The sequence below is a fragment of the Rattus norvegicus genome, chromosome 13 (genome assembly GCF_021556685.1).
Source record: "Rattus norvegicus strain SHRSP/BbbUtx chromosome 13, alternate assembly SHRSP_T2T, whole genome shotgun sequence".
NCBI lineage: Eukaryota > Metazoa > Chordata > Mammalia > Rodentia > Muridae > Rattus > Rattus norvegicus.
In genome coordinates, this window is record NC_141546.1 from 22021427 (window position 1) to 22034847 (window position 13421).

Sequence of the window (13421 nt, forward strand, 5' to 3'; positions counted from 1 at the left end):
GGAGCAACCCTTGAAGACTTTACCCGAGATAGTCACCCAAAGACTTGCTTCAATTGCAAAGGAACAGCCATTTCTCTGGAGAATGCAGGGCCCCTAAGGCTGAATGCACACCTCCCTCCTCCGTCCTCGATGCAAAAAAGGCAGGCATTGGGGTTTCAGAGTGCCACTTTGAGTGCCTCTCAAAAACAGATGCCCAGGGTAAGAGCCTGCATCCAAGACAGGGAAACTCCCAAAGGGGCCAGCTCCTGGCCCCTAAATGGAGACAAACCCCTGGGGCTATCAGGTTTGTCCCCCCCCAGAAGGATAGGTTGGCCCCAGAAATATTAAAAAGTGATGAAATCCAGGGAGAGAGTCTCTCCCTGAGATCTCTTTTTCCTTTTCTCTTCACAGGTTAAGAAAAATGGATCATTCCCTGTCAAGACTTGTCTAAAGTGGTTCTTCAGAACCGAAAAAGATGTGATTTGCTCTTCCTCCAGCAAGGGGGGCTATGTGTGGCCCTTAACAGGGAATGTTGCTTCTACACTGACTATACTGGGGTAGTGAGAGATAGTATGGCTAAGGTTAGAGAAGGCTTAGAACTAAGAAACAGAGAGAACAAGAAGAGGGCTGGTTTAGGAGCTGGTTTTCCTCCTCTCCTTGGCTCATCACCCTCCCCCGACTGCCCATTTTGGGGCCACTGGTCAGTTTCTTCCTGCTCCTGGCTTTTGGGCCTTAGGCCTTTAACCAGTTCACAGGCTTTATCAAACAACAAACTGATTCCCTGGCATCCAAGCCTCTACGAATTCATTATCAGAGACTTGATTTGGCGGACAGAGGCCTGATCGAGTCCTATGATGATCTGCCTCTTTCAGGAGCTGCATAAAGCTCAGATTTGTGCTTGCCTGTCCTGGCATGGGGACCTGCAAGGGGTGCAAGACTGGGTACTGCAAGGGGAGGACTCTATTGTCCGTTTCTGAGTCCTCTGAGAAGTAACCTGATTGCATAGAAGTTGGTGTTAAAATCTCCCTTGGTCAGATTTCACAGATAACCTTCGGTCGAGATCACCAAGACAAAAATTCCTCTCCTCCCCAAAAAGACATTGATCCTGCACAAAGTGCTGGGAGGATCAGGTCAATGCTTCCCAGCTCTGGTTAATGCCCATTTATCCTCATAATACAATCATCCCCGGCTGCTTACTGGCCTCATAAAAAGCGTTAAAAAGGGAGGAGATGCTGGAGCCCAGCCTCAGGAATGTTTGAGGAATGTCAAGCCCACCCTCTGAGAAACCTAGTCAAGTTATCTGTTCTTATCAGCACTCCTGAAATTTGCGGTTTAGTGTTACAGGAACCAAAAGTTCCCACTTGCTTGTCTTTATAAGCAGCTGCCCTGAAATAAAGTTTGAGAGCTTGATCAGGCAATCCACTTGCTCTCCTTCTTGGCGCTCCTGTCCCCCATTCTTGTGCCCCCTCCCAGGTCTCCACTGAACACCCCCGCAGGTCGGGGCAGACGTTAAATCCTTAATAAGTAATAGGATGAGAAAAATGCATTGCTTGATGAAGAGACACCAGTATCAAAAAGTGATACTGTCTTGGGAGAACAGCAAAGCACATCCAAATTCTAAAAGCCTATCATTCTATTAGTTTATTGTTATGGCCTTCCAAAGTCTTTATACAGGAAAGCTCACTGAGTTTCCACATTGTGATGAAAAGAGGAATTAGAGAACCGAGTGAGGTGAAAGAGACTCCAGTTCTGCTTCAGGTCAAAGTGAGAGTCTGAGGCTCTCTGGGTCAGCAGAGCATGTAATGCTGTCTAGATAAATTCAGTGTTTTTGTTTTAGATATTACAGAGGGCTTTTTAAATAGCTGGGTTTGAGGATTTGTCATTTCCCTTTGGAGCTGGGATGGATTTCAGCAGTGGAATATTTACCTTGCATGCATGAGACACTGGGTTCCATGGAAGCACTTCAAATAAGCAAACCGAGATTTCTACCATGTGGTGGTACAGGACTTCTTAGGGATTGCAGAGGGGACTTGCTGGGTGAAAGCATCAACTAGTCTTCAAAAAGGACCTGGGTTTGATTCTAAGCACTTGAACTGTTGCTCACAACCATCAGGAACTCCAGTTCCAGAGCATCTGATGCCCTCTTCTGACCTCAGTGGGCATCGGGCATTCAAGCAGGGAAGAGACATAAAAAATCCACACACATAAAATATTTTTTTTAATTTTAAATTCTTTAACTCATATTCACCTGAGTCTATATATCCCCTCTTTAGAAAACAAACAAGTAAACAGTCAAAAATAAACAAACCAGAATTTTAAAAACATGAAACACATACATAAAAGAAAACAAAATCTATAAAAACACAAAAATTAGAAACCATAATAAGCAAAATACCAATTACACAAAAAACACCCAAACAAGCAATATGAGATGTCTAAACAATACCACTGGGCTTGTTTCTTGTTGGCTATCCACTGCTAGGTCTATCCTTAAATATAGGTAACAGGAAGAGAAACTGTGATCAAAATACATTGTATGAAAAAATCTTTTCAGAAACACTGAGGGACTTAAGAGATGACTCAGCAGTTAAGGTCACATACTTCTATGCAGAAGACCTGGACTTGACAGTTCAGTTCCCAAGCACCTTCATGAGCCGGCTCACAACAATCTGTAACTCCAGCTGCAAGGGATTCTGTTACCCCTGGCCAATGTGGGCACCCATACATACACACATACATACATACGCATATATATATAATTAAAACCAATAAAGGTAAATACTATGTTCACACTATTCTGGAGTATTATTCCACCTGGAGAGAAATAATTAAATAAACCACAGAACACAAGCAATCACAGACTGATATTCTAAACTGACCAGGCATGCCACAGAACTGACATTATTTTATTAACTAGATTACAAATATATATGAGACCAAAGACTACTTAAAGTTCATTAAATTTATTAAAACATCTAGTAGCAACTCCTTAAAGTGAAAGTACTGAACAGTATATCATTGGGGGCAGAAGGGACGATGAAAGAATATTGCATTTAGAAGCCTGGATTCAAGTTCAGCTCTCTACACCATACAGCACCACAATAAAAGACTCGGAAGATGACTTCATCCGCCATTGAGAAAACCACGCTTCACCTACATGATGGCTGCTATCAATACACAGCAAGATATTGGTCTGGCCAGATCCTAAAATCCATTATTCTGAGGACAAAGTATAAGTTCTGAACATGCACACATGACTAATCTGCTTACTGCCATTTTCACTCTTCTAGACATAGGCTTAATCTTCCAAGTGTCTGCTCCAATACAGTTCTGAAACACTGTGTTTCTATTCAGTCTTTTGTGCCACGGGAAAAATTCATTTTATATCTTACCTATAGTCTGTGTTAATAAGTTTTCCTTTCACAAAATGCATCGCAGAAAACTATCTACAGTGCTTCTTCTCTTTACAATCTCTTCTCAACAGAAAATATGGGTTATTTTTTCTTGTTTTCTGAAAAATGAATCCTATTCTTTACCATGAGGAATTATTTCCATTCTAATTTCCACAAACCTAATATGATAATCCCATCATTATACAAAATGGACAAGCTGTGCTTGTCGTACTCACTGCTAAGATCTCTGTGGTATTTTCTGCAGAACTCGGAGTTGGACATGGCCTATAAATGCTAGACAAGCATACATGATGAAGCCCCAGCCCCAGCCCTAATAAGACCTTAATTCACCTTGTAACCAGTGTTTTCACCTTGTTGTACATAAATCAGAACAAATAATTCAAAAGACCATGACAATTCTGAGTAAGTTATAAAAGTTTTATGACAGCTGTAAAAGCGGTACACACTGTATCTAATGAACTGTGTATACAAACTGGAGTACACAGACAGACGGATGGACAGTTGCTCTTAGGAGACAGGGCATCCTAACAAACCAGCTCTGAACCTGTGGGCTCAAGCAATCTTTCTGCATCAGCCTTCTGAGTAGCTGGCAGCTCTAAGGTACAGTGACCACGCCCAGTGCAAACTACATTGTGTAATGGGTTTGATGGAACCAGTGTGAGGAGCACCCAGAGCAGGGCAGAGGTACAACCCAGAGGGACATTCGTGAGGCTCTGAGTTCAAGTCACACAGATGCACAACACAGAAGAAAGAGTGTGAGTTGGCAATGCAGGAAGAGAAGAGAACCAGTGCTGAAGACAGCTCAATAGCCAATGTCAAACTGAACTGGAGAGCCACAGGAACAAAACCAGGAGACAAGTGGAATAACAGCAGGCATGGAGATCAGTGGAACAAAACAGAGGACCCAGAAACAAACTCACAAAACCACAACTTTTTAGTTTTATTTAATCTTCTATTTAATTAGTATTTTTAATCACCCCCTTCTGGCATTCTTAGGTAGGCACCTACATATATATGGCACACACACACACAGGAGGAGGGGGGGGCAGAGAGACAGGCAGACAGAGACAGACAGAGACAGAGACAGAGATGGAGGAGACAGGAAGTGTTAAAAATAAATCTTAAAAACAAAAACTGCTCACCGGCGGATCCCGGACCGCAGCAGCTCTCTGCTCCCAAACCCCGTGGGAGAGAGACCTCACCGCCTGATCAAGTGGGCACTCCTGAGGCTGCAGAGCGGAGGAGACCACCAACACTGCCCACCCCTGCCCACATCCCTGGCCCAAGAGGCAACTGTATAAGGCCTCTGGGTTCCCGTAGGGGAGGGCCCGGGAGCGGCAGGACCCCTGCGCCTGAGACACTGCCGGAACCTGAAGGAAACAGACCGGATAAACAGTTCTCTGCACCCAAATCCCGTGGGAGGGAGAGCTGAACCTTCAGAGAGGCGGACACGCCTGGGAAACCAGAAGAGACTGCACTCTGTGCACATCCAGGCGCCAGAGGAAAACACCAAACGCCATCTGGAACCCTGGTGCACGGAGGCTCCTGGAAAGAGCGGCGCAGATCTTCCCGGTTGCTGCCACAGCGGAGAGGACTTAGGCAGTACCCCACGAGCAAACTTGAGCCTTGGAACTGCAGGTAGGACCAACTTTTCCCCTGCAAGAAACCTGCCTGGTGAACTCAGGACACACAGAGGCAAAATTCCTCTAAGGCCGGGCACTTCCTGTGTTTACCGGAAGTCCCACACCGGCGGATCCCGGACCGCAGCAGCTCTCTGCTCCCAAACCCCGTGGGAGAGAGACCTCACCGCCTGATCAGGTGGGCACTCCTGAGGCTGCAGAGCGGAGGAGACCACCAACACTGCCCACCCCTGCCCACATCCCTGGCCCAAGAGGCAACTGTATAAGGCCTCTGGGTTCCCATAGGGGAGGGCCCGGGAGCGGCAGGACCCCTGCGTCTGAGACACTGCCGGAACCTGAAGGAAACAGACCGGATAAACAGTTCTCTGCAACCAAATCCCGTGGGAGGGAGAGCTGAACCTTCAGACAGGCGGACACGCCTGGGAAACCAGAAGAGACTGCACTCTGTGCACATCCAGGCGCCAGAGGAAAACACCAAACGCCATCTGAAACCCTGGTGCACGGAGGCTCCCGGAAGGAGCTGCACAGATTTTCCCGGTTGCTGCCACAGCGGAGAGGACTTAGGCAGTACCCCACGAGCAAACTTGAGCCTTGGAACCACAGGTAGGACCAACTTTTCCCCTGCAAGAAACCTGCCTGGTGAACTCAAGACACAGGCCCACAGGAACAGCTGAAGACCTGTAGAGAGGAAAAACTACACGCCCGAAAGCAGAACACTCTGTCCCCATAACTGGCTGAAAGAAAACAGGAAAACAGGTCTACAGCACTCCTGACACACAGGTTATAGGACAGTCTAGCCACTGTCAGAAATAGCAGAACAAAGTAACACTAGAGATAATCTGATGGCGAGAGGCAAGCGCAGGAACCCAAGCAACAGAAACCAAGACTACATGCCATCATCGGAGCCCAATTCTCCCACCAAAGCAAACACGGAATATCCAAACACACCAGAAAAGCAAGACCTAGTTTCAAAATCATATTTGATCATGATGCTGGAGGACTTCAAGAAAGACATAAAGAACTCCCTTAGAGAACAAGTAGAAGCCTACAGAGAGGAATCGCAAAAATCCCTGAAAGAATTCCAGGAAAACACAATCAAACAGTTGAAGGAATTAAAAATGGAAATAGAAGCAATCAAGAAAGAACACATGGAAACAACCCTGGACATAGAAAATCAAAAGAAAAGACAAGGAGCTGTAGATACAAGCTTCACCAACAGAATTCAAGAGATGGAAGAGAGAATTTCGGGAGCAGAAGATTCCATAGAAATCATTGACTCAACTGTGAAAGATAATGTAAAGCGGAAAAAGCTACTGGTCCAAAACATACAGGAAATCCAGGACTCAATGAGAAGATCAAACCTAAGGATAATAGGTATAGAAGAGAGTGAAGACTCCCAGCTCAAAGGACCAGTAAATATCTTCAACAAAATCATAGAAGAAAACATCCCTAACCTAAAAAAAGAGATACCCATAGGCATACAAGAAGCCTACAGAACTCCAAATAGATTGGACCAGAAAAGAAACACCTCCCGTCACATAATTGTCAAAACACCAAACGCACAAAATAAAGAAAGAATATTAAAAGCAGTAAGGGAAAAAGGTCAAGTAACATATAAAGGCAGACCTATCAGAATCACACCAGACTTTTCGCCAGAAACTATGAAGGCCAGAAGATCCGGGACAGATGTCATACAGACCCTAAGAGAACACAAATGCCAGCCCAGATTACTGTATCCTGCAAAACTCTCAATTAACATAGATGGAGAAACCAAGATATTCCATGACAAAACCAAATTTACACAATATCTTTCTACAAGTCCAGCACTACAAAGGATAATAAAGGGTAAAGCCCAACATAAGGAGGCAAGCTATACCCTAGAAGCAAGAAACTAATCATCTTGGCAACAAAACAAAGAGAATGAAAGCACACAAACATAACCTCACTTCCAAATATGAATATAACGGGAAGCAATAATCACTATTCCTTAATATCTCTCAATATCAATGGACTCAACTCCCCAATAAAAAGACATAGATTAACAAACTGGATACGCAACGAGGACCCTGCATTCTGCTGCCTACAGGAAACACACCTCAGAGACAAAGACAGACATTACCTCAGAGTGAAAGGCTGGAAAACAACTTTCCAAGCAAATGGTCAGAAGAAGCAAGCTGGAGTAGCCATTCTAATATCAAATAAAATCAATTTTCAACTAAAAGTCATCAAAAAAGATAAGGAAGGACACTTCATATTCATCAAAGGAAAAATCCACCAAGATGAACTCTCAATCCTAAATATCTATGCCCCAAATACAAGGGCACCTACATACGTAAAAGAAACCTTACTAAAGCTCAAAACACACATTGCACCTCACACAATAATAGTGGGAGATTTCAACACCCCACTCTCATCAATGGACAGATCATGGAAACAGAAATTAAACAGAGATGTAGACAGACTAAGAGAAGTCATGAGCCAAATGGACTTAACGGATATTTATAGAACATTCTATCCTAAAGCAAAAGGATATACCTTCTTCTCAGCTCCTCATGGTACTTTCTCCAAAATTGACCATATAATTGGTCAAAAAACGGGCCTCAACAGGTACAGAAAGATAGAAATAATCCCATGCGTGCTATCGGACCACCACGGCCTAAAACTGGTCTTCAATAACAATAAGGGAAGAATGCCCACATATACGTGGAAATTGAACAATGCTTTACTCAATGATAACCTGGTCAAGGAAGAAATAAAGAAAGAAATTAAAAACTTTTTAGAATTTAATGAAAATGAAGGTACAACATACCCAAACTTATGGGACACAATGAAAGCTGTGCTAAGAGGAAAACTCATAGCGCTGAGTGCCTGCAGAAAGAAACAGGAAAGAGCATATGTCAGCAGCTTGACAGCACACCTAAAAGCTCTAGAACAAAAAGAAGCAAATACACCCAGGAGGAGTAGAAGGCAGGAAATAATCAAACTCAGAGCTGAAATCAACCAAGTAGAAACAAAAAGGACCATAGAAAGAATCAACAGAACCAAAAGTTGGTTCTTTGAGAAAATCAACAAGATAGATAAACCCTTAGCCAGACTAACGAGAGGACACAGAGAGGGCGTCCAAATTAACAAAATCAGAAATGAAAAGGGAGACATAACTACAGATTCAGAGGAAATTCAAAAAATCATCAGATCTTACTATAAAAACCTATATTCAACAAAACTTGAAAATCTTCAGGAAATGGACAATTTCCTAGACAGATACCAGGTATCGAAGTTAAATCAGGAACAGATAAACCAGTTAAACAACCCCATAACTCCTAAGGAAATAGAAGCAGTCATTAAAGGTCTCCCAACCAAAAAGAGCCCAGGTCCAGACGGGTTTAGTGCAGAATTCTATCAAACCTTCATAGAAGACCTTATACCAATATTATCCAAACTATTCCACAAAATTGAAACAGATGGAGCCCTACGGAATTCCTTCTATGAAGCCACAATTACTCTTATACCTAAACCACACAAAGACCCAACAAAGAAAGAGAACTTCAGACCAATTTCCCTTATGAATATCGACGCAAAAATACTCAATAAAATTCTGGCAAACCGAATTCAAGAGCACATCAAAACAATCATCCACCATGATCAAGTAGGCTTCATCCCAGGCATGCAGGGATGGTTTAATATAAGGAAAACCATCAACGTGATCCATCATATAAACAAACTGAAAGAACAGAACCACATGATCATTTCATTAGATGCTGAGAAAGCATTTGACAAAATTCAACACCCCTTCATGATAAAAGTCCTGGAAAGAATAGGTATTCAAGGCCCATACCTAAACATAGTAAAAGCCATATACAGCAAACCAGTTGCTAACATTAAACTAAATGGAGAGAAACTTGAAGCAATCCCACTAAAATCAGGGACTAGACAAGGCTGCCCACTCTCTCCCTACTTATTCAATATAGTTCTTGAAGTTCTAGCCAGAGCAATCAGACAACAAAAGGAGATCAAGGGGATACAGATCGGAAAAGAAGAGGTCAAAATATCACTATTTGCAGACGACATGATAGTATATTTAAGTGATCCCAAAAGTTCCACCAGAGAACTACTAAAGCTGATAAACAACTTCAGCAAAGTGGCTGGGTATAAAATTAACTCAAATAAATCAGTTGCCTTCCTCTATACAAAAGAGAAACAAGCCGAGAAAGAAATTAGGGAAACGACGCCCTTCATAATAGACCCAAATAATATAAAGTACCTCGGTGTGACTTTAACCAAGCAAGTAAAAGATCTGTACAATAAGAACTTCAAGACACTGAGGAAAGAAATTGAAGAAGACCTCAGAAGATGGAAAGATCTCCCATGCTCATGGATTGGCAGGATTAATATAGTAAAAATGGCCATTTTACCAAAAGCAATCTACAGATTCAATGCAATCCCCATCAAAATACCAATCCAATTCTTCAAAGAGTTAGACAGAACAATTTGCAAATTCATCTGGAATAACAAAAAACCCAGGATAGCTAAAGCTATCCTCAACAATAAGAGGACTTCAGGGGGAATCACTATCCCTGAACTCAAGCAGTATTACAGAGCAATAGTGATAAAAACTGCATGGTATTGGTACAGAGACAGACAGATAGACCAATGGAATAGAATTGAAGACCCAGAAATGAACCCACACACCTATGGTCACTTGATTTTTGACAAAGGAGCCAAAACCATCCAATGGAAAAAAGATAGCATTTTCAGCAAATGGTGCTGGTTCAACTGGAGGTCAACATGTAGAAGAATGCAGATCGATCCATGCTTATCACCCTGTACAAAGCTTAAGTCCAAGTGGATCAAGGACCTCCACATCAAACCAGACACACTCAAACTAATAGAAGAAAAACTAGGGAAGCATCTGGAACACATGGGCACTGGAAAAAATCTCCTGAACAAAACACCAATGGCTTATGCTCTAAGATCAAGAATCGACAAATGGGATCTCATAAAACTGCAAAGCTTCTGTAAGGCAAAGGACACTGTGGTTAGGACAAAACGACAACCAACAGATTGGGAAAAGATCTTTACCAATCCTATAACAGATAGAGGCCTTATATCCAAAATATACAAAGAACTCAAGAAGTTAGACCGCAGGGAAACAAATAACCCTATTAAAAAATGGGGTTCAGAGCTGAACAAAGAATTCACAGCTGAGGAATGCCGAATGGCTGAGAAACACCTAAAGAAATGTTCAACATCTTTAGTCATAAGGGAAATGCAAATCAAAACAACCCTGAGATTTCACCTCACACCAGTGAGAATGGCTAAGATCAAAAACTCAGGTGACAGCAGATGCTGGCGAGGATGTGGAGAAAGAGGAACACTCCTCCATTGTTGGTGGGATTGCAGACTGGTAAAACCATTCTGGAAATCAGTCTGGAGGTTCCTCAGAAAATTGGACATTGAACTGCCTGAGGATCCAGCCATACCTCTCTTGGGCATATACCCAAAAGATGCCTCAACATATAAAAGAGACACGTGCTCCACTATGTTCATCGCAGCCTTATTTATAATAGCCAGAAACTGGAAAGAACCCAGATGCCCTTCAACAGAGGAATGGATACAGAAAATGTGGTACATCTACACAATGGAATATTACTCAGCTATCAAAAACAACGAGTTTATGAAATTCGTAGGCAAATGGTTGGAACTGGAAAATATCATCCTGAGTGAGCTAACCCACTCACAGAAAGACATACATGGTATGCACTCATTGATAAGTGGCTATTAGCCCAAATGCTTGAATTACCCTAGATCCCTAGAACAAAGGAAACTCAAGACGGATGATCAAAATGTGAATGCTTCACTCCTTCTTTAAATGAGGAAAAAGAATACCCTTGGCAGGGAAGGGAGAGGCAAAGATTAAAACAGAGACTGAAGGAACACCCATTCAGAGCCTGCCCCACAGGTGGCCCATACATATACAGCTACCCAATTAGACAAGATGGATGAAGCAAAGAAGTGCAGACCGACAGGAGCCGGATGTAGATCGCTCCTGAGAGACACAGCCAGAATACAGCAAATACAGAGGCGAATGCCAGCAGCAAACCACTGAACTGAGAATAGGTCCCCCGTTGAAGGAATCAGAGAAAGAACTGGAAGAGCTTGAAGGTGCTCGAGACCCCAAAAGTACAACAATGTCAAGCAACCAGAGCTTCCAGGGACTAAGCCACTACCTAAAGACTATACATGGACTGACCCTGGACTCTGTCCCCATAGGTAGCAATGAATATCCTAGTAAGAGCACCAGTGGAAGGGGAAGCCCTGGGTCCTGCTAAGACTGAACCCCCAGTGAACTAGACTAAGCGGGGAGGGTGGCAATGGGGGGAGGTTTGGGAGGGGAACACCCACAAGGAAGGGGAGGGGGGAGGGTGATGTCTGTCCGGAAACCGGGAAAGGGAATAACACTTGAAATGTATATAAGAAATACTCAAGATAATAAAAAAATAAATAAAATAAGAATAATAGATACAGGAAAAAAAAAAAACAAAAAACAAAAACTGCATTGAGAGTCCTTGTTACTCTAGTCAGAAGCTAGCATCATTAAAACATAAAACATTAAATGCTGGCCAGGATGCAGAGAATGGGGTATGAGAGGATGGTTAGTGGGAATCAAGTTCAGTAGACTAGCTACAGGAATCAGCATGAAGATTCCTCACATAAAAAATAACAAGAAAAAAAAAAAAGGAAGGAAGGAAGTTCTACTCTGAGTTACTCATCTGAAGGAATCAGAATATATAACTCAAATACCAATGCATTCATGTTAATTCACAACAGCCAAATTATGGAATCAGCCTAAATGTCTGTCCACAACTGATTGATTTACATATAAAATGTGCTAATATACAAAACAGAGTGCCATTCAGCCATAAACAAATCATGCCATTTGCAGAAAAATGGAGGAAACTTAAGAATATATTGAATGTCTGACTGAAAAATCACGTTTTCTCTGATATGTGGATATATACTTTTTTAAAAGAACCAGTAAGATGATTTAGCAGCACAATTGTATTTGTTGCTAAGCCCGACAACCTGAGTTCCAATCCCAAAACCCATATGGTGGAAGGACGGAACTGACTTCTATAGGCTGTCCTCTGATCTCACTCACTATATTTTCCCACAGCACTTGAGTGCACACACACACAACACACACACACACACACACACACACACACACACACACACACACACACACTTTAAAGAGGAAAGAAATGGCTGGCAAGGTGACTCGGTGGTTATGAGCACTTGCAGCTCTTCTAGAGGACCTAAGTTTGATTTCCACACCCACATTAGTGGTTCCCAGCGCCACCTAGAACTACGGCTGTAAGGGATCTGATACCATCTTCTGGACTCTGTGGGTATCTGAACTCATGTTTGCACATACATACACACATATACACACAGATATATACACGCCTACCAACCTTCTTTCAGTCTAGAAAATCAGAAAGAAAAGAACATGTAAGTTAGATGGGCTAGCTGAATGACAATGCTGAGAGTCTGCAATAGCAGTACTCAGGACAGAGAGGCACGGCAGGAGGCAAAAGGGCTGCAAAATGGGAGTCTGTATTAAACAATCAAAAAAGAAGGAGAGAGGCAGCTGTGTGGGTCAAATAAAAGAAATACATGGTCACACCCCTCTCCCCAATTGGCTAAAATGAAAAAGTCTTCCCAAGTCATTATTAAAACAAATATATTTAGGAAGGCTTCATTTCAAATGCAAATTTCTCTCATTTACTGAAAAGAGTGACGTTCCAGGAGTAATAACCCAAACCAATATAAAAGTGCTTTCTCCTTTCAATGCAGTGGCTGCATTGGAACAGAAGTCTGTCCCTCTGTACTACCACCTCTGATTCTCCTGTCCCTCCCTATGGGTCTACTGCCTGGTTCCTAGTGGATACACCTTGCTGGCTTCCAATTACCTATGAGACTATTTTCCCATGGAGACTGTCAGCTGCTATTGCCCAGGCCTTCTCCTCTCCTTGAAAGCTGAGTCCTCAGCTGGGTACAACTGCCACACTCTGATGTTTCATATCCACCTGTAGCACTTCTGCGCACAGGGGTCTGTGGGTGTACTGCATGTGAGTAGGCACACTGGTTGTCACTGCTTCCAAAGCGAGCTGAGCGATGACATCCTGCATGTCTGGCATGTCTGTCTCACATTCCTCTCAGAGGTACAAACAAAGCCTCTTCCTGACAATACCTTACCATACTTAATCACGGTTGCTATAAATTTCCATCTACCACAGGGTTTGAAGCGCTGCAAGAGCTCTTCTAAAAACAATCTGCGCTCATGCTATATCGATTAGTTGTTAGCATACTGTGCAGTTGGTTTCTG

The 13421-nt window shown here is 42.8% G+C and overlaps 1 protein-coding gene across 12 annotated transcripts in view; it reads right to left on the reverse strand.

Annotated features, from left to right (window-relative positions):
• Pign (phosphatidylinositol glycan anchor biosynthesis, class N) overlaps nt 1-13421 on the reverse strand; it is a 130856-nt gene that overhangs the window by 69412 nt on the left and 48023 nt on the right. The window contains exon 1 of one of the 12 annotated variants that reach the window (XM_087581102.1): nt 1906-2060. Within the exon in view, the coding sequence (XP_087437228.1) occupies nt 1906-1916 (11 nt within the window). The 5' untranslated portion in view covers nt 1917-2060. 12 annotated transcript variants of the gene reach the window in all.